This window comes from Delphinus delphis, chromosome 15 (genome assembly GCF_949987515.2).
Source record: "Delphinus delphis chromosome 15, mDelDel1.2, whole genome shotgun sequence".
Taxonomy (NCBI): domain Eukaryota; kingdom Metazoa; phylum Chordata; class Mammalia; order Artiodactyla; family Delphinidae; genus Delphinus; species Delphinus delphis.
This window is the reverse complement of record NC_082697.1, coordinates 50,027,326-50,047,923: the sequence shown is the minus strand read 5'-3', so window position 1 is coordinate 50,047,923 and position 20,598 is coordinate 50,027,326. Positions and strand designations below refer to the sequence as shown.

General features: G+C 56.8%; 3 protein-coding genes across 8 annotated transcripts in view; 2 read left to right on the top strand and 1 right to left on the bottom strand.

Moving 5' to 3' along the window:
- Positions 1–651: 651 nt before the first annotated feature.
- PERCC1 (proline and glutamate rich with coiled coil 1) lies at positions 652–1,449 on the bottom strand. The gene has a single exon (XM_060032984.1). The coding sequence runs from the start codon at positions 1,447–1,449 to the stop codon at positions 652–654; it is 798 nt and encodes a 265-aa protein (XP_059888967.1).
- Positions 1,450–9,309: 7,860 nt separating this feature from the next.
- On the top strand, positions 9,310–10,366 carry UQCC4 (ubiquinol-cytochrome c reductase complex assembly factor 4). Its single transcript, XM_060032982.1, has 2 exons — positions 9,310–9,429; positions 9,506–10,366. The coding sequence occupies exons 1-2, from the start codon at positions 9,398–9,400 to the stop codon at positions 9,879–9,881; spliced, it is 408 nt and encodes a 135-aa protein (XP_059888965.1). The 5' UTR covers positions 9,310–9,397; the 3' UTR covers positions 9,882–10,366.
- A 3,131-nt stretch (positions 10,367–13,497) lies between these two features.
- UNKL (unk like zinc finger) overlaps positions 13,498–20,598 on the top strand; it is a 44,046-nt gene continuing 36,945 nt past the window's right edge. For 5 of the 6 annotated variants that reach the window (XM_060031446.1, XM_060031449.1, XM_060031448.1 and 2 more), the window contains exons 1-2: positions 13,498–13,574; positions 14,864–15,073. In XM_060031446.1, the coding sequence (XP_059887429.1) occupies positions 13,498–13,574; positions 14,864–15,073 (287 nt within the window). The remainder of the gene's footprint in view (positions 13,575–14,863; positions 15,074–20,598) is intronic. The other variant, XM_060031450.1, reaches the window with a different exon arrangement.

The following is a 20,598-nucleotide window of genomic DNA, read 5'->3' as shown; positions in this document are numbered from 1 at the left end:
TGTCTGAGGCTGGAGTTCCCTCCAGGGGTTCAGGAGGCCCTGGGCAGGGGAGTGGCCAAGAGGACCTTCCCTAGACTCCCAGAACCCCTGCCCCTGTCCTGGCTGCTGAGCCCCAGACCCCACCGCTCCCCAGGGCCTCCCACCCACAGGCACTGCAGCCCGAGCCCCACCCGGAGCCAACAGCACGTTAGCTTGGCCACTCAGACAGTGCCCCCCTTCCTGCCCCTCCAAGAAAGCCGTCACCCCCATGGTAGCTGGCCCTGCCACCTGCGCGGGTGCCACGAGGAAGAGCCACCCTGGGGCCAGTTGGATGGGCAGCGTGGAGGGCTGCCCTTCACCACTGACTGGAACTTTGGGGGCTGGTCTTTGAGGAAATGTGGCTTGCCCAGAGGGGAACCCAGTGTGTAGACGCCCTGAGCCCACCGCCTCCAAGAGGCTGCAGCTCCTGCCCCATCCTCCCTCCTGTGGGCAGAGCCCTTGGGTGGCCCCTGCCCATTCCCTGCCCTGGCCTGGGAAGTCCCTACCTGAGCTGATTTGTCCCCTGGTGGCTGCCCTGATTGGAGGTCCCCGAGGGCTCCTCTCAGGACAGCAATAAGGAGAGTCCGGGCCCTTGTTGCCCTCAGCTCACCCCCGCTGATCCTTGCTCAATCACTAGGCCTCGGCCAGCTGCACCCCCTCCAGGGCCTGGCCCCCCCAGCCCAGCAGCTCGGGGCCGGCCTCTGCTGACCAGCTGGCCAGCAGGTCGCTGAAGTCAGGCGTGCCGGGGTGCAGCAGACCCAGGGGGCTGGGTGCCGGCTCCTTCCAGAAGGAGGGGGGAAGCTTCCTTTGGGTCATGGGGGTGATGTGGCCGTACTTCTGCTCCAGCCTGAGTCGGCGGCCGGCCGCGGCCCTGGGTCCCAAGTACTGCCGCAGCCCATAGTCGAAGAGCTCGGCCAGGGGTCCCAGCGGCTGCAGCCCTTCCCCACCGAGGCCCGGCCCGCACGCCTGCCCCTCGGGGGCCCCAGGGGAGCAGACCCCGGGCTCAGTGGCCTCATTTTCTGGGGCCTCGCCCTGGGCCAGGCGCACAAGGTTGGCGCAGGAGAGCTCCCTGGCTGAGTTGCTGGCCGTGTGGCCATCGGCGTAGATGTCGCAGGCGTCGGGGTCCTGCCCCCGGTCCTTGTGGCCGAAGTACCGCTGGATGTCGCCACTGATGAGCTCAGAGAACCGCAGGAGCTGCAGCGGCGTCTCTGGGCCACCGGGGTCCAGAGGGGCCACTTCTGGGGCCCAACCTGAGCTCTGGGGGGCCGGGCTGTGGCCCTCTGGCCCCTCGACCTCCAGTTCCTCTTCCCCATCCTCCTCCTCCTCCTCCTCAGAAGAGTCTGGGGGCTCCGGGTCTGAGGGCAGGAAGGGCCCATGGTATGGCAGAGGCAGCCGGAAGTCACAGAGAGGCCAGATCACACCCGCGGCCATCTCTCCGCCGAGCTTCTGGGGGCTCTCGGGCACTGGGCGCTAGCTGGGGAGGGAGGTGGAGAGGGGACAGGTTAGCAGTCAGGGCCCGCAGCCCTCCTAGGGGAATAGTCACTGCAGGGTTGGGGCGGGCACTGAGCTCAGAGGCAGGTGACACTTGGAGAGACGGAGGTGGTGGGCACTGTGGCGGGGGGGCATGGCGGGGGGGGGCATGGCAGGGGTGAGCTGCAGGGTGCAGGCCTCAGTCACCCGCCAGAGGAGGGTACATCTGTAGGGAGGGTGGCTGACAGTGCTGTTGGAATAGTGACTTGGAGAGAGAGAAGCTGGGCAGGTGGGAAGGGAGCTGGCCCAGGGGCTGGGCTTCGGGCAGGTTTGGGGTCTGGAGAGCAGAGCCCTCGCCCCAGCTCAGGGTCGCTGTAGCTCTTGATAAACAGGCTTGTTGACGTAGAGTCTGCCCAGGTGCAGGGTGGGGAGGGACCCCCTTGACACATCCCCTCCCTGAGTGTCTGTGGTTGGCAGGGTCCCTCTGTGCCTGAAGTGACCATGCTGAGCCCGGGAGCCGGGCCTGGCTGCCTCGACCTGGGTGCTCTGTCCCTTGCAGTTTTGGGGGCTTCAGAGGCTTCAGGGGCTGTGAGGTGAGCTCCGGGGATCTTCAGGGGAGGGCAGAGCCATTTCTCTGTCCCCACAGTCGCAGGCTTCCCTGTGCTCCCTGTCGGGGGTGGAGGGTTGGTGAGGTCACCTCTAGCATCTCTAACCTGGGGATGGGGGGAGCTGGCAGGACTGTGGAGGGGGTGGGATTAGGGGAGCTGATTGTGAATGTGGGAGGCCCCCCGCCGAACAGGGCCCCAGCTCCTGTACTGCAGGGAGGCAGGGGGGCCAGCCCTTGGACCAGGAGGCCTTCTAGCGGGAGCCCTGGGCAAGGGGGAGGAAGAAAGGGAAGAGGGGTTAGAGAGAAGGGGGGGCTCACAGCTTCAGGAAACCACTCCCCATGTGGGGGGAGGGGCGGGAAGTCCACAGGCCGCCCTCAGAGTCAGGGGGGCCTCTCGGACCTCCCCCTCCTCCCTGCCATCATGCTCTGCAGTTCTAGGGCCCCTCTTCCCTGTTGGGGTGAACCGTGGCCCCAGCGTTGGGCGTTGGCATGGCCGCTGGTGGGGAGCCAAGACTCAGGTGCCCCCCTTTCCCTGGCCAGCCCACCTCAATGACCCAGCCCCGCTCAGCCCTGCTGTTGACCCCTCCCCGTGGGTGGGTGGTCCCCAAAGACCACCAGGGCAGAGGAACCCCACAGCCTTCCCAGGACCTCTGCCACCAGCACCCTCCCGCCCGCCGCCCAGCCTGGCTCCTACCTGCCAAGGCCTGCAGCTCCCGCTGGGCAGGCCCACCTCCACCTGGGCTCAAGCATTTATAGCCAAGCTCTGTGGCTGGCCCGGCTGGCAAATATTTGGTGACTGCATTGTCATCGCAGACTGGGCAAATAGAGCCCGTTTGCTTTAGCGCCCGGCAACCAGGGCCCCGCCGGGGGGAGCCTCAGCCTGCCCGGGGGACCGTGGAGTGTTTGCCGCTCGCCCAGCTGGCTCACACCCGGGGCCGAGGACCCTTATCTCCACCGCTGATTGGGGCCTGGACCAAGCCTTGTCAAATAGGCGGAAAATTAAATTTCATGCTATTTTGACTCCTGGAGTAGCCTTCTCTAGAGGACATCCTGCTTCTGCAGCGCTCTGGGTGAACGGGCTCTGGGCCAGCAGCAGGACCTGGGAAGCCCCAGGAGGGCCAGGGACCACCAGCCAGGGCCTAGGTGGTGGGTTTATGCAGGTGGGGACCCCAGAGTCCCTGCCCAGCCCCCTCCTGCCACTTCCCACCGTTCTAGAGCTGCAGGTGCATTTGCAACAAACCCCATTGAATCACTGCTCCCCCAAGGGCTTCATCCCCACGTCCAGGCTGAGGTGACACCTCCCTTCTCTGGCTCCTTTTTTAGCTCCTGTGCCTTCCCCTAAGGGGCTTGGTGGCCCCTCCAGCCCCGTGGGTCCTGCCCTGGGGCGTCCTCATTGTGGTTACCACCCACCATTACAGCCCCTTCACCGTGAGTCCCATGAGTCCAGTCCAAGTTTCCCCGTCCCCGGAAACCGACCTTGGCCACAGCCACAGTTCTGTCCTTATACCCTGGGGTCCAATGACACTTGCCAGGTCCTGGTTGTGGGTCGACCCTGCCCCAGCCTTAGCCAACCTCTCTCTGACCCAGCACAGCCCAGATGTCAGCCAAGACCTGGGGGAGGCTGGGGGTTGGGGTCCCCGGTGGCTCCCCAGGACTGCTGGGACCCCAGAATCCCTCTTTGCCCAGATACGGCCCCTGCCCCTCTGCCAGCCCAGGGAACGCCCACCATGACCTGCCCAGGACCCAGGGCTGGACCTCAGCAGCTGTTCTGGCTGTAGCTGCAGTGCCCACTGCTGCCTATTGGGAACAGCCAGGGCCGGGGTCTGGGAAGGGCCTGGAGACCGGCTGGGTTGGGGTCAGCCCCGCAGGGTGGGGCCTCAGGGGCCCGAGGGAAGTGCTGGGCATGGGGGCTGGGCTGGGGAAGGTGAGATGCAGCCCTGTCATGGAGAAGGTCCTGGCCTTTGTGGCCAGAGGAGGGGCTTCACAAAGGAGGTGGTTTGCAGGCGCTGATGGGGCAGGTGCTCACCCAGCCAAGCCGGGGGAAGTAAAGGTGTTCCGGCAGAGGGGACAGCCTGGAAAGGAACCAGATCGCGAGGAGCTGGCACCCCTGTGGTAGGCTGAGTGATGGCCCCAAAGATGTCCACACCCTGATCCCTGGGAATTGCGTCCTCACCCCACTTGGCAAAGGGACCCAGCAGAGGTGACTGAGATAAGGACCCTGAGATGGGAGATGGCCCTGGATTATCCAGTGGGCTTGTGTGTCACAGAGGGAAGCAGGAGGGTCCGAGTGGGGGTGGGGGGAGATGTGGCAACTGAAGCAGAAGGTCACCTTTGAAGGTGGAGGGGCTGCAATCCAAGGAATGGAGCGGCCTCTAAAATCCGGAAGACAAGGAGATTCTCCCCTGGAGCCTTCAGGGCACAAACCTGCAGACACCTTGATTTGGGGCCAGGGAAACCCACTTGGGACCTCGGACCTCCAGGACTGCACAACAAATCAGTGTTGTTTTAAGCCACTCAGTTTGTGCTCCCTGTTTCAGCAGCAACAGGAAGCCCAGAGGTGGAAGCATTGGCTGGAAAGTGGGGTGGGTGGCACACAGGACCTCCTGGCCTGGCCCTGAAGCTCGGACCTTCCTCCTGTACTGGGAGCCAAGTCGGCCAGGGCCTCAGCTCTTCCCAGCATCACTGGAACCAAATCGCAGAGTGGCAGTGGGGCTTTTGCAGGAAAGAGGCCCCAGGGTGGTTTTCACCCCCCACCCCACAGGCCCACTTTTCCATCCTGGCCTCTGCCTCAGGCTCCCAGTCAGTGGAACTGGGGCTGTGGAAGGGGCTCTGGGTCCCAAGAGTGACCCAGCGAGGTGTCCATTCATGCCAGCTGTGGTAAGACTGTCCACAGACAGCCAGACACTTGTCCTCTGGTGGCAGAATCCCAGTGCCTTTTTCTGCCTGACCAGAGACAAGGAGGAAACCCCAGTCTAGGATGGAGAGTTCTAGAGTCAGAGAGAACCCAGAGCAGGCAGGTGTTTGGGGAGAGGAACCTCAGCAGCACAGTGTGGGGTGGGGCTCTGGACACAGGAGGGCTGAGACTGGAGACTTGGGGAGGGTGCCACTGCACCAGTCCTAGCGATCAACGATGGGGCCTAACAAGGCACAGTATGTGGAGGTGAGGGTGGGAGACAGGCGTGAGAGGGATTCAAGAAGCAGATCTTGGGTCTTAGTGGAATTATCCCCTTCCTTGCCCCTCCTGAGTCAGAGCCATGCTCAAGATAGACACAGGAGTCTGGTGGGTGGAGGCTGAACTCCAGCTTTTGTTACAGGTGAGGCTGGGCTGGGTTATGGCAGCCAGGGGGACCCTGGGTAGGTGGAGAGACGCACTTTCCCAGAATCACTGCCCACACATGTCCCGCCGGTATTGGGTGGCCAGCCAGTGCCAGGCCAAGTGGCATGGGTGTCCCAAGCCCCCTGTGCCCATGGGGGCTCCTGGCTGGGGCTGGGGGCTGAGGCACTCAGGCTGCCAGGCTTGGGGCCTGAGCATATGCCCTGGCATCTGCTCCCAGCCAGGCCCCCATTGTGGGCAGTATGGGGCCTTCAGAGCTCTGTGCTCACCCTGCCCCCACCAGCCCCCACCCCTGCTGTCAGGCCTCAGCCCCTGGGAGAAAGGCTCTGCCTTTCCAAAGGTGCGTGGCCCTGCCTGTCCCCATGCACCCCATATTGATCTTCCCAGGGAAAATCAATAGCTCCAATATGTCAGCTCTCAAGTGGCGCTACAGTAAATTACTCCCGCCATCGGGCACACAAGGGCTGCAGCCTCCCTCCCATTAGTGGGACATTAGTCCTCGTGTGAGGTTTCTCTGTGTGCTTTGAGATAATGAAGGCTGAGGTGTTGGTTTATGCCTCTGGGAGGAGGGGGACCTTGGACAAGAGCGGCATCGCTGGCAGTGCTGGGCACCTGTCACCCAGTGCCCTGCCGAGACTGCTGGGGTCAGGAAGGGGAGGGCCCTGGAGACACCGGGCCACCGGCCGCATCTGGCTGTGGCTTTTCCCACTCTGGGCTCCACCGCATCAGAGAGGGTCAAGCAAACCACAGTATTTGGGGCTGTTGTCACCCTCCAGCCAGAGGCTGCCAGGGACACATGTGTCACTGAACAAGGTGGACTTCACAAGGGAGAATTCACAGCCCGGGACATGGGTGTCTCAGGAGGCGGGCGTTAGAATGGGCTCTGGGTTCAGCCATTGTTGGGTGAGGGGCTCTGCTCTGGGCTGTGTGCTGTCAGCAAGCAGGGTAACTGTGACTGGGCATCTGTATCAGTCTCCAGGGGCTGCCATAACAAAGGACCACCAACTGCTGGTTTAAAACAACAGAAGTTACTTTCTCACAGTTCTGGAGGCCAGAAATATGAAACCACGAAGGCTCTGGGGGAGAATCTTAGCTTCTGGTGTAGCCGTCAGTCCTCCGTGTTCCTTGGCTGGTGGCCGCATCACTCCAGTCTCTGCCTGCCTCTTCACGTGGCCTGCTCCCCTGTGCGTCTCTGGGTCTTTTCTCCTCTTATAAGGACATCATTTAGGGCCCACCCTATCCATTATGACATAGTTTTAACTAATTACACCCACAAAGACCCTATTTCCAAATAGGGTCACGTGCTGAGGCTCCAGGGGGATAAGAATTTGGAGGGACATCATTCTACCCAGTATAGCATCTTTAATATATCTTATCCAGAAGGAGGGCAGATGAGGCAAGGCTCCAGCCATGGTTGGTAAAGGACCAGGGTCCCTCCCATCAGCCAGGAAGGGGGTATTTGGTCTTTTTTGGGCCACTTCCATGTTTTGCCTGTGTTCAGATGTGATTATAAAGGGGTCTTGAGCCACCATGGTCACGGAGAAGCCTGGTCCAACACTGGTGTTCTCTGAAATTGTTTACGTCCTACAGGAGAGCCCAGCTCTGAGCATCAGGCCAGCTCCCGGAGATCAAGGCCTGCTGTCCTCCTCAGACTCTGCAGGACCCACGTCCTTTGCATCATGCCTTCACCTAGAATGGAGACCAGTGCCAGCAGGACTTGGGGACAGAGGAGAGGTCCACTGGACATGTGGATTTGCTAAGTCTTTGTTGTGGGCCTGCGCTGCTCCTCCCAGACTCTGGCCTCAGAGCACCCTAGGAGCCTGATGGCAGTAAAGGAGCCCTCCACTGCCTCAGGATGGAAGGACACTTCCATGCCGTCCCCTTATCAGTCTTAACAACTGTCTCGGGGACTGGCAGAGGGCTTCCCAGGCATAGCACCAGTCCTGGAAGCAGCCTGCGAAGGACAGGAGATGCCCATTTTACAACTGAGGAAGCAGAGGCTCGAGGGGTGCTTGTCTGAGATGTCTTATTTCTGTCACCCATCCAAAGCAGTGGGACAGGTTTAGTGACCCTTTGGAGGCTGCCCTGCCTGGGGGTGAAGCCCTAGCCCCTGACGTTGACCCCCAGCTCTGCACCCCCTCTGCTGTCCCAGGGCAGCTTGTACCCAGATGCCCTAAATCAGCATACCAACCAGGTGGCTGCATAAGCTGCAGTCAGCAGCTCCACCCCAACCTCAGGCCTCTTTGATCTCCACCTCCTCCAGGAAGCCCTACAGGCTGCACACCAGAATGATTCTGGTCCATCCTCCCGCCCACAGTAGGTGCTCCTGGGGTTCCCTGTGGTCGAACTGGTTTGGCAGTGATTCTGGGTGGGGTTCTGGGGTGGAACAGGTGGGGTGGGGCCCAGTGAGGAGGATGTGGGCACACAGGTGCCTCTGTTGACACAGCAGCTCTGAACACAGTCCTGGCTTTGCAGCTGAGCTGCCACCAGGCGTCCAGGTTTGGTCTTCCCAGGGTGGGGAGATCTCCCAGATGCTGCTGAGCTAGGAACACCTCCAGCCCGCCACCCTTGCTTAAGTGTCTCTAGACTTCCTGAGAGGTGAAGAACTGGTCCCCGAGGCTGGTGCTTCTCCTGCTAGAAAGCAGGTGCAGGAGATGTTCCAGAGGCAAAGATTCTGAACCAGGAGGCAGCACATTACAGCTGCCAACTGAAAATTGTTGCTTGTCACCCGGTTCTACAAGAATGAAGTCACCTGACACTGCAGTCACTGACCTTCAACACACCCTTAAAGGAGTTCAGGGCAGAGATCAGGAATGAGGCCCTCTGTGCTCTGGCAAAAACTGGCAGAAAAACTCACACGTTGTGCTTTTTTTTTTTTTTTTCAGTCGTCACAGTTCACAAGGTGGCCTCGTAACCTGATTTTGTCACCGTCAACCCCCACCCCCAACCCCCAGCACATCTCCACGTCTCCACATAGTCTGCGATGACGCCTGGGTGCTCCTATGTGGTCTCCAGACAGGACGGCTCAGCAGAGCCAGGGCTAGTTTGCCTTGAAGGCAGAAGGCTCCAGCAGCTTCCCTATGAAGTCAACTGGGGAACCGGGTAGACAGGAAGTCCCAGGACAGCCCGAGGGTGACCCTCCCGGCCTGACTCCTAAGGTGGATGGGAAGGTTCCCCCCGAGCAGGCTGCAGCCTCCATCCACAAAGATGATGGCGCGCTAGGCTCTGCACTGGTGGTTCCGCTGGCCTGGAGAGAGAGACTTGTCCGAGTGCCTGCTGGCTTCCCGGTGACAGCCGTGGGCGTGCTCTGCTGCGGTGGGTGAGAGATGGCGGCCCTGCGGCTGAGCAGTGCGCAGAAATGCCTGTCCCGCAGGGCGGGTGGTGTAGACGCGGCTATTCGTGCGCAGCACAGAGCAACGCAAAGCGCCAGGGCTGGGTGAGGGTCCGCGGCCATGGGGCGGCGGACACTAGTCGAGGGGACAAGATGACTCCGTGGCTGAAAGTCCAATGAAAAGAGCAAAACGGCGTCGCCAGGCCCCGGGGCGGAGGCGTCCAGGGGCTGCGCCTGCCTGGCGGGAAGGGTGTGGAGGGTGGGCTCAGGGCCCCGATCTCAGGCGAGCCCGGCCGACGGTGAGACCCGCGCTGATGCGAGCTCGTCGGAGGACGACGCCAGCATCCCGTCCCCGTCGGCCGGCCTCAAGCCCGGCGCGGAAGCCTAGGAACCTGCCCGCTAGTTCCTCTTAGGACCGGCGGCGAACTACATTTCCCGGCATGCCAGCGCGGCCGGCCGGGGGCGGGTCTACGACGGAAGAGGCCGCCTGAGGACGTGAGTCATTTCCGTTGCGCGAGTGGGTCCACGTTCTGTAGTCGTGAGCGGAGGCCAGGAACAGCGCGCGGCTTCCGGCTTCGCGCGACGGAAGTGACGCGACGCTGCGCGCGGCGGCGCCGAGTGCGGAGCCGGGGTCGCGATGAGCTGCGTGCTGCGGGCGCCGGCTGCTGGGTGAGGTCCGCGCGGTCTCGGCGGGACCTAGGGTGAGAACGGCGGGCGGGTGCGCTCACTGTTCTCTCTCTTCCAGGGCCCTCCGGGTACTGAGGCTCGTGCGCTGGCCTTTCCGAAGTCTGCATCCTCCGCCCGGTGGCCGGGCTCGTGCCCAGCCCGCGGCCGAGGGTGAGGAAGAGGTTGACCCTGACCGCCCCCTTCAGTTTTCTTCCAGCAAAGCCATCCCGTTCCGCTGGACAGTGAAGCACTCCCTAGGAAGGGAGCAGCAGCGGCCCTGGTGGAGGGTGCTGCCCTTCAGCTTGTGCCTCATGGTTCTGGTCATCTGGTGCTTTTTTAGACAGGAGACCAGCGCGGACCAGTGGTTGGGACGGATGTTGGAAGAAGAGGTACCGGAGCCCAGCGATCGTTTTGAAGAGCCTGGAAGTCCGGTGGCCCATGGGGCGAGAACTTAACGGGGTGCCAGCAGCGAGGGGACAGACCTCAGTCTTTAGGCTTTGACGTCGCGTTTGACCGTTTCTGTCCTGGTTATGCGCGTCCCCAGACTGAAGGACTTGGATGGCGCGCCTGGCAAAGCTGACTCGTTGAAGGCACAGCAGAATGTCAGCAAATCGGAACCGGCTCTTTGCCTGATACTTGTTGCCATCGAATACGTCCAAAAGACTTTTCAGGTCTATAGAAAGAGTTTTGGCTGCAGCGTGTGCTGTTGGATTTGGGATGTCTTTGTACAACATTATCACGTTTCCAAAGGGATGCTGGTGACACTTGTAATCCAGTGTGATCCACTTTGCAGGTCATTTGCTTTCTGAGACAGAATAACTGGCACAACAGTTAAACGTTTTGTTTTACAGTGTACCATGATGTGTATAAATTGATGTTAGTTTAACAGACTAACAATAAATATTAATTTGGTAATGTGGAATTAAGCCAATGTTTGGTTTTTTGGTTTTTTTTTTTTGCATTTCATTTAAAAAAGGGAGCCTTCTAGTCTTTTCAGTTCCTTTGTTTGTTTGTTTGTTTTTTCCAGAATAGGAACTGAGGAAAGAAACCTAAACGTTAATTGTGGAACACTTTCTCACCTCTCTTCCAGTTTTTAATTTTAGCAAGGCAACAACTTTCTGAGTGGAATAACATTGATAAATATTTTTATGGACAATTTAGAGGCAATATTTGGGGTATGTAAATGATATGTTTTCAAGTACTGCTTAGTAGGAAACTTTCTTAATTCTGGATTAAATACAAGATGCATAAAAGGGAAGATTTTATTTACTTAAGGTTCTAGTGGAACGTTTTATCATGGCATATCTTTGGTGCCAAAGTTAACTGGAAATTTCTCTCACTCGGATGGTTGAAGACCACTGACTGTATGGCACAAGGCCTTATTCTCACAAGGCCTTGGCCAAGGTCTGGCCCGCCTTGGTAAATTATGCTTGTCAGGGAGGTGGTGCTAAGACAAGTATATATTTTTTTTAAAGATGAAGAGACCAAGATTCAGAAGGATTGACCTAATCATGGCTCAGGCTACATCATTAGTTCCACTGGGAGCAAAGAACTAAGATGTCCTTTCTCTGACCTGGTGTGGTTGTGACCTATTTGGTTGTGAACCATTTTATTTGAGCAACAGTCATTCAAACCTGAACCCTGACTTTACTCTCACTAGCTCCTGCAGGAAAAAAAGTCAGAACTAACAAGAAGAAATTTTGTTTTAATTAAAAATAATTTTCATATGACCAAAGCAATATGATTTATCTGGAAAAGTGAAACAGTGTAATAAGCAAAAGGTAGAGAATCAGAAACAGTAATAATCCCACCACCTAGAGGTAACTGCTGTGAGCACTGTTGGGCAGAAGATGGAGAAGATTGTATTTTAAAAAATCCAAGGAAAAGAGTTTACCTAAGTCGATGGCCTCATATCTTCCAAGCTGCTGAGGCTTGGAAGATATGAGGCCATCGACTTAGGTAAACTCTTTTCCTTGGATTTTTAAAAATTTTAACGTCTGGGTACTACTCCAGCCTTTTAAGAACATTCTTCAAAAGCATGAAAAATGACAATCTTTACAGCCTGTCACAGTTCTCTTTGCTCTCTTCAAGGAAGGTGCCTCTTGGGTAGGCATCTTTTCTCCCACCTCTACAGCAAAGATCCCCAAATTTCTTTATCTTGAGCCCCCAACTTCCTTTTTTAAGCTCGAGGTGGCTCTCTATACTTCTCTACTGGACTTTACAGGTTCCTCAAGCTCCTTAGGTCCAAAACAGAGTTAAGCTCTCCCCAAACCTGTTTCTTTGCTCTGTATCCTTCCCAGCTCGGGACTTTGGAAATATCCTAAACTTCTTTCTCATTCCCTGCATCCTGGCAGTCTTCAAGATCTGTTTAGTCCTCCTCCAAAGAATTCATGGGCCTTGTTTCATTCTTCTGCTTGATTTTCTTCAAAAGTATCATGTTGATTTTTTGCCATTTTAATTTCCAGGTTTAAATGTAATGTTTGTAGAGGTAGTAATTCCTTTAGACAATGTGAACATATAAAGAAAGTAGTCATTCATCCCACCAGCAAGTGATGGCTTATTTTACTGTATTACTTGTGTTTAAAAAAAAAACCAGAAACTTACATGCTTGGGAACAAACGTATGGAACTGCAGTATCTTGCTTCGTTTTGTTACTTAAGTAGGAGCATTTTTCTTGTCATTAACAATTCTCAGGAAGCATTGTCATTCTCTGTGAGGTGCTCTTTAAGTTTTTGCCAAATAACTTTGATAATTATCTTTGTACATCTTTGTCTGAATCTCATTCTTTTTTAGGTTGGAGTTTCTAGAAATGGAACAGATTATTTTCTGTAAAGGTCAGTACCCATTCGTCCTCGCAGCCACACTTCCTTTAAGGGCTTTTCTTGCTGCAGGTCACCAGCATTGTGGGTTGCTGTTAAGAACAACAAAAAGTCTGCCTGCTCCATGGGCTCTTCCTTGTTTTAATTTGCATTAAAAAAAATTACTAGCGAGGTTGAAAATTTTAAATAATGTCTCAGGAATTCCCTGGCGGTCCAGTGGTTAGAACTCTGAGATCTCAAACCGTGCAGCCCGGCCAAAAAAAAAAAAAGTGTTTCATGCTATATATTTACAAAACAATGTACTCTGGGTCTGGGTTCTCCCTCCCGAAATACACACCCTGCTTCCTCCTCCAGGGTCAGATGAGCTGGGGCCCTGAGTGGTAGGGCTTACCGGGGGTGGCAGCTGGTGCCTGCCTCCCAGAGTTCCCACCCTCTGTGCATCCCCGCCCACCCTGTTGATGAAGAGGGCGCGCGCGCGCGTGTGTGTGTGTGTGTGTCTGTCTGTCGGTCTGTCTCCCCCTTGACCTCGAGCCTTTGGATTCTTTTTTAAAAATCAGCTCTATTGATAATGTAGTTCACATATTATTCAATTCACCCATTTAAAGTATACAATTGATTTTTTAGTGTATTCGTAGGGGCAACCATTACCACGATGTAATTTTAGGGCCTGTGCGTACTCCTAAAAGAAACTCGCTACCCATGAGCAGTCAGGCCTCCTTTCCCCCTCTCTCCCCCACACCAAGCCCTAAGCAACTGTAGCCACTCTTTGCGGTGTCAGCACCCAACCCGGGGGTCATAGAACGAATGAAGGCGAGTGTGAGCAGCCTGGGCGCGCTGTCTGCTCGGGACCTGTTGGCTCCGTCTCGGAGCCTGGAGCTGCTCAGGGCGCTGTCAGGGCGTTCAGGGCGCGTGGGGCAGCCGTGGTGCGTTGAAGGCGGCAGCGGGAACGGGACCAAGCAAGTGCAAGATGGGCTGTGAACGTGGAGGCCTGGGGGGCACGGTGGGTGGAGGCGTCCGGCCGAGGCGGCGGGCTCGGGGCATGGCGTGGTTTGGGGTGCGCGCGGGTCCCCGCTTGGCGCCTGGTGCTGGGAAGTTCACTGGGCCTCCGGCACTGCGCTGGGCGCCGGATGGGGGCGTGGCGGGGGCGTGGCCGTCCCGGCGGGGGGCGCGGGTGGGCTCCGCGAGGGGGGAGATCCGGAGGGGCGGGGGCGGGCCCGCGCGGCGCATGCGCGCTGCATTGTTTTGACTGAAAATGCCGTCGGTTTCGAAAGCGGCGGCGGCGGCGTTGAGCGGGTCCCCCCCGCAGACCGAGAAGCCGACCCACTACAGGTCAGTGCCCGGGCCGGCCGCGGCGGGAGCGGGGGCGGGGCAGGGGGCGGCCCCGCGCGCCCCCGGCCCGCGCCCCCGCGCCCCTGGGCCTGGGAGCTGCCTCCGGGTGCGGCCTGGGGCCCCGCGCCGCCCCTCTCCCCGTTCCCCCCGCCCCCTGCCTCTCCCTTGCAGCCCCCTGGCCAGCCGGCCCTCCAGCCTCCGCGCCGCGCCTGGACTCTGGGCTGGTGGACCACCATCCTACTCAGCTACCGCCGCCTGAGCTCAGGAGGCGGCGCCCAGGGTCTGGGGTGGCACCTGGGCTTGGGGGCTGGAGGACGAGGTCGGGGGTCCACGCGCCTGGGTTGGGGATCGGGGAACAGCCCCTGGGGTCGTGGGTCGGGGGCCGCCGAGAATGCGCCTGTAGTCGGGGATTGGGGACCGCGTCTGGGCTCGGGCGGAGGGCGGCCATCTGGGCTCCGGCTGCCTCCTCCTGGGGTCAGGGATGGTTCCGGGGCTTGGGGACCCGGGCGTTCCTGGAGTCGGGGTATCGCACCTGAAATTGGGGGTCGCGTCTGTGTTTTGCATGAGGAGGCTGTGCATGGGGTCTGAGGGATCGCGCCTGAGGTCCGGGAACTCGCCCGGGCTCCGCGGGGGGGAGGCCGTCAGGGATCGTCTGGAGTCGGAGTGGGTGTTACGCCTGAGATCGGAGATGGGGGGCGCTGCGCCTTGGGCCAGGAGTCCGCGCCTGGATTCTGCGGGGTCGCGCCTGGGGTCGGGGACCGTGTCTGGGATTGGCAAACCATTCCTGGGATCCGAGGAACGCGACTGGGCTTGCGGGGGCGGGTGGGGTGGGTAGGGTGTCTGAACTCGGAGTGAGAGGTTGCACCTGAGCTTGGGGATCACACCTGGGGTCTGGGATGGATAGCGGCGCCTGGGGTCGGGGGTCGCACTTGGGGTCGGGGATGGGGAGTTTCACCTGGGTTAGGGGATTGTGCCTGCGATTGGAGATGGGGGGCTGCACCTGGGGTCTGGGGTCGCACCTGGAATCTGGGACCATGCCTGGGATAGAGGATGGGGGTTTGCACCTGGGGTCGAAGGTCGCATCTGGGGTTGGGGATGTGGGATCGTGCCTGGGGTCTGAGAAACGCACCTGGGTGGGGAGAGGCGGGAAGGGGGTCGGCAGAGTGGGGGATCGCGCCTGGGGTCGGGGCCCTCGGGCGCACGGGATCTGACCCCTGCCCACGAGTCCTCGGGCCGCCCGCCGGCGGCGGTGGCGACGGAAGCGACCCCAACGCTGTTTGTCTTTTTAGGTATCTAAAGGAGTTTAGGACAGAGCAGTGCTCCCTGTTTGTGCAGCACAAGTGCACCCAGCACAGGCCATTTACCTGTTTCCATTGGCATTTCCTAAATCAGCGTCGGCGCAGACCGCTCCGCAGGCGCGACGGCACTTTTAACTACAGCCCGGACGTGTACTGCTCCAAGTACGACGAGGCCAGCGGCTTGTGCCCCGACGGCGACGAGTGAGTGTGCGCGGCTGCGCGGGGCAGCATGGCCCCCACACCTGAGTGGGTGGCGGACCTGGGCTTTCCAGCACCTGGCACCTGCAGGGCCCAGTCTTCACTATGAAGTTTTCCCGTGACCGCTGGTCTTGGTGGGGACATTTCCCTATTTCTTGGCCAGTGTGGGAAGAACCACATCTGGCTGGGGGATAACCTTGTACGGGACAAACCGATTTTGCTGCACTTCCCACTTTTGATTGCCACCCAGTTCTGTAAATTCCCTGCATTAGAACCAACCCTTATGAGGTAAACCTTTTGAGTTTAGAACCATTTTGTAGTTGTCAGTTGCCTTTTGGTCAGAGAGCTTGTTAGAAGGTTTGCTCACATTGTGCAAATGTTTCTGGAATGGTTCCTTTCTTTCTGTTTATATGTTTATTTTTTTAAAAATTGATAGGAAAGTTATTTGTGTAGCACTTTTAAAGTTTAGGAAATCAAGGTTTTGTTTTGGTTGCCTTTTTTTTTCCACAAGTTTTCTAATGGTGTTGTGAACAGATGTCTTCATTTTGAAATATGTAGAATAGGAAAACACGGAAAGTACAAGTCAGATTGTACATTCATATAACTGGCAGAGATTGGTAGAGGGAGGTCTTGCTTTTTTCCTGTGGGCCGTTTGAGAAGAGCCTATCCATCCCCACCTGGAGGTGAGGTGGTGGCGCTGTGCCCCAGGGCCTCTTGGAAAGAGCAGCTTGTTCAGCTTCTGTTGGATCCTGGTCTGATCTGGGGGAGGCGCTGTAGGCTTCCTCCCCTGACCCTCTGAAGGGAGGTGGTTCTCCAGGTATGGTCCCTTTTAAAGACAACTTTCACGCTGCTGCACAGGGAGACCCATGTGAATCTGTTCTTCATTTTCAAAAATGCTTAGGTCAGGGAGTAAACTTTTGACCTATGGTGATCATCTTAAAAGCTTTATATATTTCTTGAAAGGTTTTTAATTGAACACCAGATAGTTACATAGGGTTGTTGTTAAGGCAGCCTGGAGCCTGTGGAAATAATGTAGCCAGCTCCACTTTGGTTAAGATGGTATTATACTTCTGTGAAGTTTTAAAAATGCATTATTTAATTGCATCTTGAGCTGCTGTTTTCTGCAAATGGGTCTACAGAAGAGAGATATTTTTGTCTAGCTAAGGCCTGGCCTCTGGTCCCTCATATCCCTTGGCCACGTCAGTCACCTCTCTGGACCTTAAGTCCTGAGTTGCCCCCAGGGGCCACTGCTGAGACCCTGATGCAGGGATCCAGTCACCTAGCATGTCTGACCCCATTCCAGAGTCCAGGATGGGGGACTATTTGGACTATTTGGCAGTATTCACTGGTGAAGCTTTTTTTTTTTTTTTGGCTGCACCGCATGGCATGTGGGATCTTAGTTTCCCCCATGAGGGATCGAACCTGCACCCCTGCAGCAGAAGCATAGATTCTTAACCTCTGGGCTGCCAGGGAAGTCCCCTCACTGGTGATGCTTTTTTTTTTTTTTTTTTTTTTAACTGGTGATGCTTTTAATGCATGAAAAGAAAGCATATATATTTTTTAAATTAATTAATTAATTTTATTTTTTGGCTGTGTTCGGTCTTCGTTGTTCCGTGAGGGCTTTCTTTAGTTGCAGAGAGCGGGGGCTACTCTTCGTTGTGGTGCGCGGGCTTCTCATTGTGGTGGCTTCTCTTGTTGTGGAGCATGGGCTCTAGACGCGCGGGCTTCAGTAGTTGTGGCATGCAGGCTCAGTAGTTGTGACTCGTGGGCTCTAGAGTGCAGGCTCAGTAGTTGTGGTGCACGGGCTTAGTTGCTCCCCAGCATATGGGATCTTCCCAGACCAGGGCTTGAACCCGTGTCCTTTGCATTGGCAGGCATATTCTTAACCACTGTGCCAGAAAGAAAGCATATTTTAACAGCTGTTTTGGGTTCCGGAGTCTGAATGTCCTGGTATGGATTTGGCCCCATTGCTGGATATCCAGGGTGGGGTCCAGTTCCTACGGAATGAAGAGTGCTGCAGTGGACACCTACCTGTGGATGGTCATTTTAAGCTGGACTCAAATATTAGTTAAATATTACAATTATTTATTGCAAAAACATTAACATGGGGAATTCCCTGGCGGTCCAGTGGTTACGACTCCGGGCTTTCACTGCCGAGGGCCCAGGTTCAGTCCCTGGTAAGGGAGCTAAGATCCCACAAGCCGCATGGTGCAGCCAAAAAAAAAAAAATTAACATATAGTCCAGATAGCATGCAGGTTAGCAGGTTATCATTGAGAAGAAGAATGGGACTAAGATGGTTGTTTGATACTGTTTTGGGTGCATCCTGTGTACATGTACACACAGTATGAAAGTACATGTGTCTTATTAAAGATTTTGTTTGTGACTTTTAGTGAGCACAAGACATGACTTGCTTCAGTCCCATAGGAAGTGTTTGACAGGCCAGACATCTCCCCTGAGAATCTCTCCTTAGTAATTACCACTCATTCCACGGGAGATAGACTTTCCCAGAGTTTGTCCTGTTGAATTACATATTCTAGCTCGTGCAGCGTTGCCATGGAATCTGTAAATAGATACTACTTTTCAGAGCAAGGAAAGGGCTTTCCTTTTATTTCAGTTCATTGGTTCTTGAAATGTCTATTTTGGGCATATGTACTACCAACCTGTTATTGTAAATCATGAATATGTATCAGAGACCGAAGACCCTTCAGCCAATATCAGGTGACATAAGCACAAGTTCTTGGAGCTTGATGGGGGCGCTGTGGGGCTGAGCCGTGGCCAGGAGGGTGGGACCCCCAAGAGGGTTGGCACCCCTGTGATGTCAACTCCTGTCCTAGGCAGGTGGTCATTCTCCCCCCTTGCTGTCACCTCTCCTCCTGGGGCCCCCTCCCCTTCTGTCACCCCTTTTCATTTGCAGGCACTCCTCCCCCGCTGTCACACCCCCGCTGTCACCCCTTTTCATTAGCGGGTAGTCCGTCACCCTTCCCCTCTCACTGTCATCCTCCTCCCAGTGACCCCTCCCCATCTGTCACCTCCACCCCCTGTGAGTACTCCAGCTGTCATCTCTGGGTAGCCCCCTCATCTCCTCCTCCCCATGGGCACCCCCTCTGTCACCCCTTTTACTCCGTGCGCAGTCACCGTCCCCCTCTCTCTGTCACCCCTCCTTCCGTGGCCCCTCCCCGTCCGCCACATCCCCCCACCACCCCACCCCGCTGTCACCCTCCGCCAGCGGGCACCCTGTGGCCGGGAAGGCCCCTCAGTGCTAGCGCCCCAGGTCCTCCCTCTCGCGGCGCCCTTTGTTCTGGCGGGCACGCCCCTTCCCCGGCGCGGGCCTCGATTGGCCGTCCAGGTCACGTGAGCCCCGCCCCGCCCCCGTGGGAACTAGCCTCCCCGCGGCGCGGCTGGACCGCCTGGGTCTGCAGCTCGCTACGCGCCCTCTGTAGTCGGCCAAGAGCGAGTCGGCTGAGCGGGCGCTGCCTCCGAGCTTGAGGGCCGGCCCACCCCACAGGGTCGCTGTTCCCACCCGTGCGGATCCGTCGCAGGTATTTCTCAGGCTGGGATTTTGAAGAAAGCGATGCTTGCTTGCCGGAGCGAAGCTTGGCCGGAGGTTTGTCGCGGTCCAGCCACATCCTGAAATCTACTCTGAGAGAGGCAGTGGGTGGGGACAGACCCAGCCCCCAGCTAGTCCTGTTTGCTGCGCTGGACCATAGACCGTCAGGGCGGGTCTTCCCACCTGTAACCTAGGTGTGCTTCCGCTCCCAGGAGACCATGTGTCCGTTTTGTGCTTGTAAATGCATGTCAGGTGCGTTTACAGAGGTAGGTTCTGACGCATAAAAAGCAAAGGCCCTTCCAGGGGTCTGAGGGGCCCCTCCAGGGGAACATTTTCATTGGCAGACAATACAAGCAGTCCCCAACTATACAGAGTACAAAGTGACCATCCTCTTTTCTAATAACCCTCCTTCTCCCACAAGCAGGCAGTCCCTGGAGGCGGCCCTCCAGACCCCACATTTTATAGGTTTTCTTGGTTTTAATAAGAAGTGAGCCTGCCCCATTACTGTGCTATAACTTTCCAGATTGGCTCTAGAGATCTGCCTTGTTGTTGGTAGGGCTCCCTACCATGTTTTCACCTGGCAGGCCCAGCATTTTTCCCCACAGCTCCCTCCCTCCTCACTGCACGTTGCCTGGGACCTCCCAGCCGTGAATTTGGGCACTGTGGGTGCTTGCTGATGTACAGAAACTTTTCTATATGCCCAAGTCTTGGTGTGCCTGCTGTGTCATACTTGTCCTTAGTCTGACTTGTCTGTTGAGAGATGCTCCTGCAATGTTTAATTTTAAAAAGTCAGGTATCCTAGGACCTAAGGCTTAGGTGAAAGTCCGTTCACTTCAGGATGGTTATAAGCTGTTGCTGTTTAAACTGACCATATAAGTGAACTCTGCTTGGGCATTCGGGGTGAGGTGAAAGCCAAGGGCAGGCCACGTTAGAACATAATATTTAGGAGTCAGGGAGCTACTTAACAGTCTAGAGGAAGACACAGGCTTTACAAATCAGCCAACTTAAGGAAAGAAATTACAATTAGGTGACTGAGTTGGACCTGTCAGAGACCAGTATGTAGAAGAAGCAGAAGAATGTGAGAGTGATTGTAGCATTTCAGGCCCTCCTGCTTTGATTGAAGGGCCAGGGATGAGGAGGTGACTGGGAGGGAGCGACTGGCACAGGGAGCTCTGGTGCTCCTTGGAGGCTAGTGGGGAGACGGCCTCAGCAGAGACAGGTTCCTCGGAGAGGGTGGCAGCTTTTTGGGCACAGAGGGGGGAGGTGGACTTGTTGCCGAGCTGATGGTCCATGTTAGGGATTAATGAGGGGTCGCTGGCCTGGCTCGAGAGTCCAGGGCAGCCCTTGGAAGCCAGAGGCTGGGGGTGCCGGGCTGAATGGATGGGTGTGTGGTCCACATGGGGTTAACTGGCAACCCCCCACCCCTAGTGTCACAGGAGAGGGGGACACTCAAGCTTCTCCCCACAAGCCCCACCTTTTCGCCATCCCCAGTTGTCTGTGGCACACAGGTCTTCCTTTTCCCATTTTTCTGCTGCCACTCATTTTCCATATCTGCTGCTCGGTTCTGGTCCAGTTCACACCTCAGTTATTTCTGTGCTGTATTCTGGTCCCCACCTATGCCTGAGCTCCCTGAGGACTAGGAGAGCATCATGTTGTGCTTGAGTGTCCGTCTCAGCCCAGTGGTTCTCCCAGTGCGGCCCCCAGATCAGCAGCAGCAGCATCACCTGGGAACTTGCCAGCAGTTTCTACCCAAGGTTTCCGCCGAGATCAGATGGTCTGGGGTTAGCAGACCATCCAGGTGGTTGTGATGCGCTCCAGCCTGGCTTGCTGACCGATGTTGATGTATAGTGGAACTGAGTTTGTGGGTCCACCTTTGTTTTGGGTGAGTTTCAGGAAGGAAGGGGATGATTTCTGGCTCTCCTGGAAACACAGACAGCAGCCTCAAGCCCCTGCCATGTTCCTCTTTACCCCTCCCTCCTA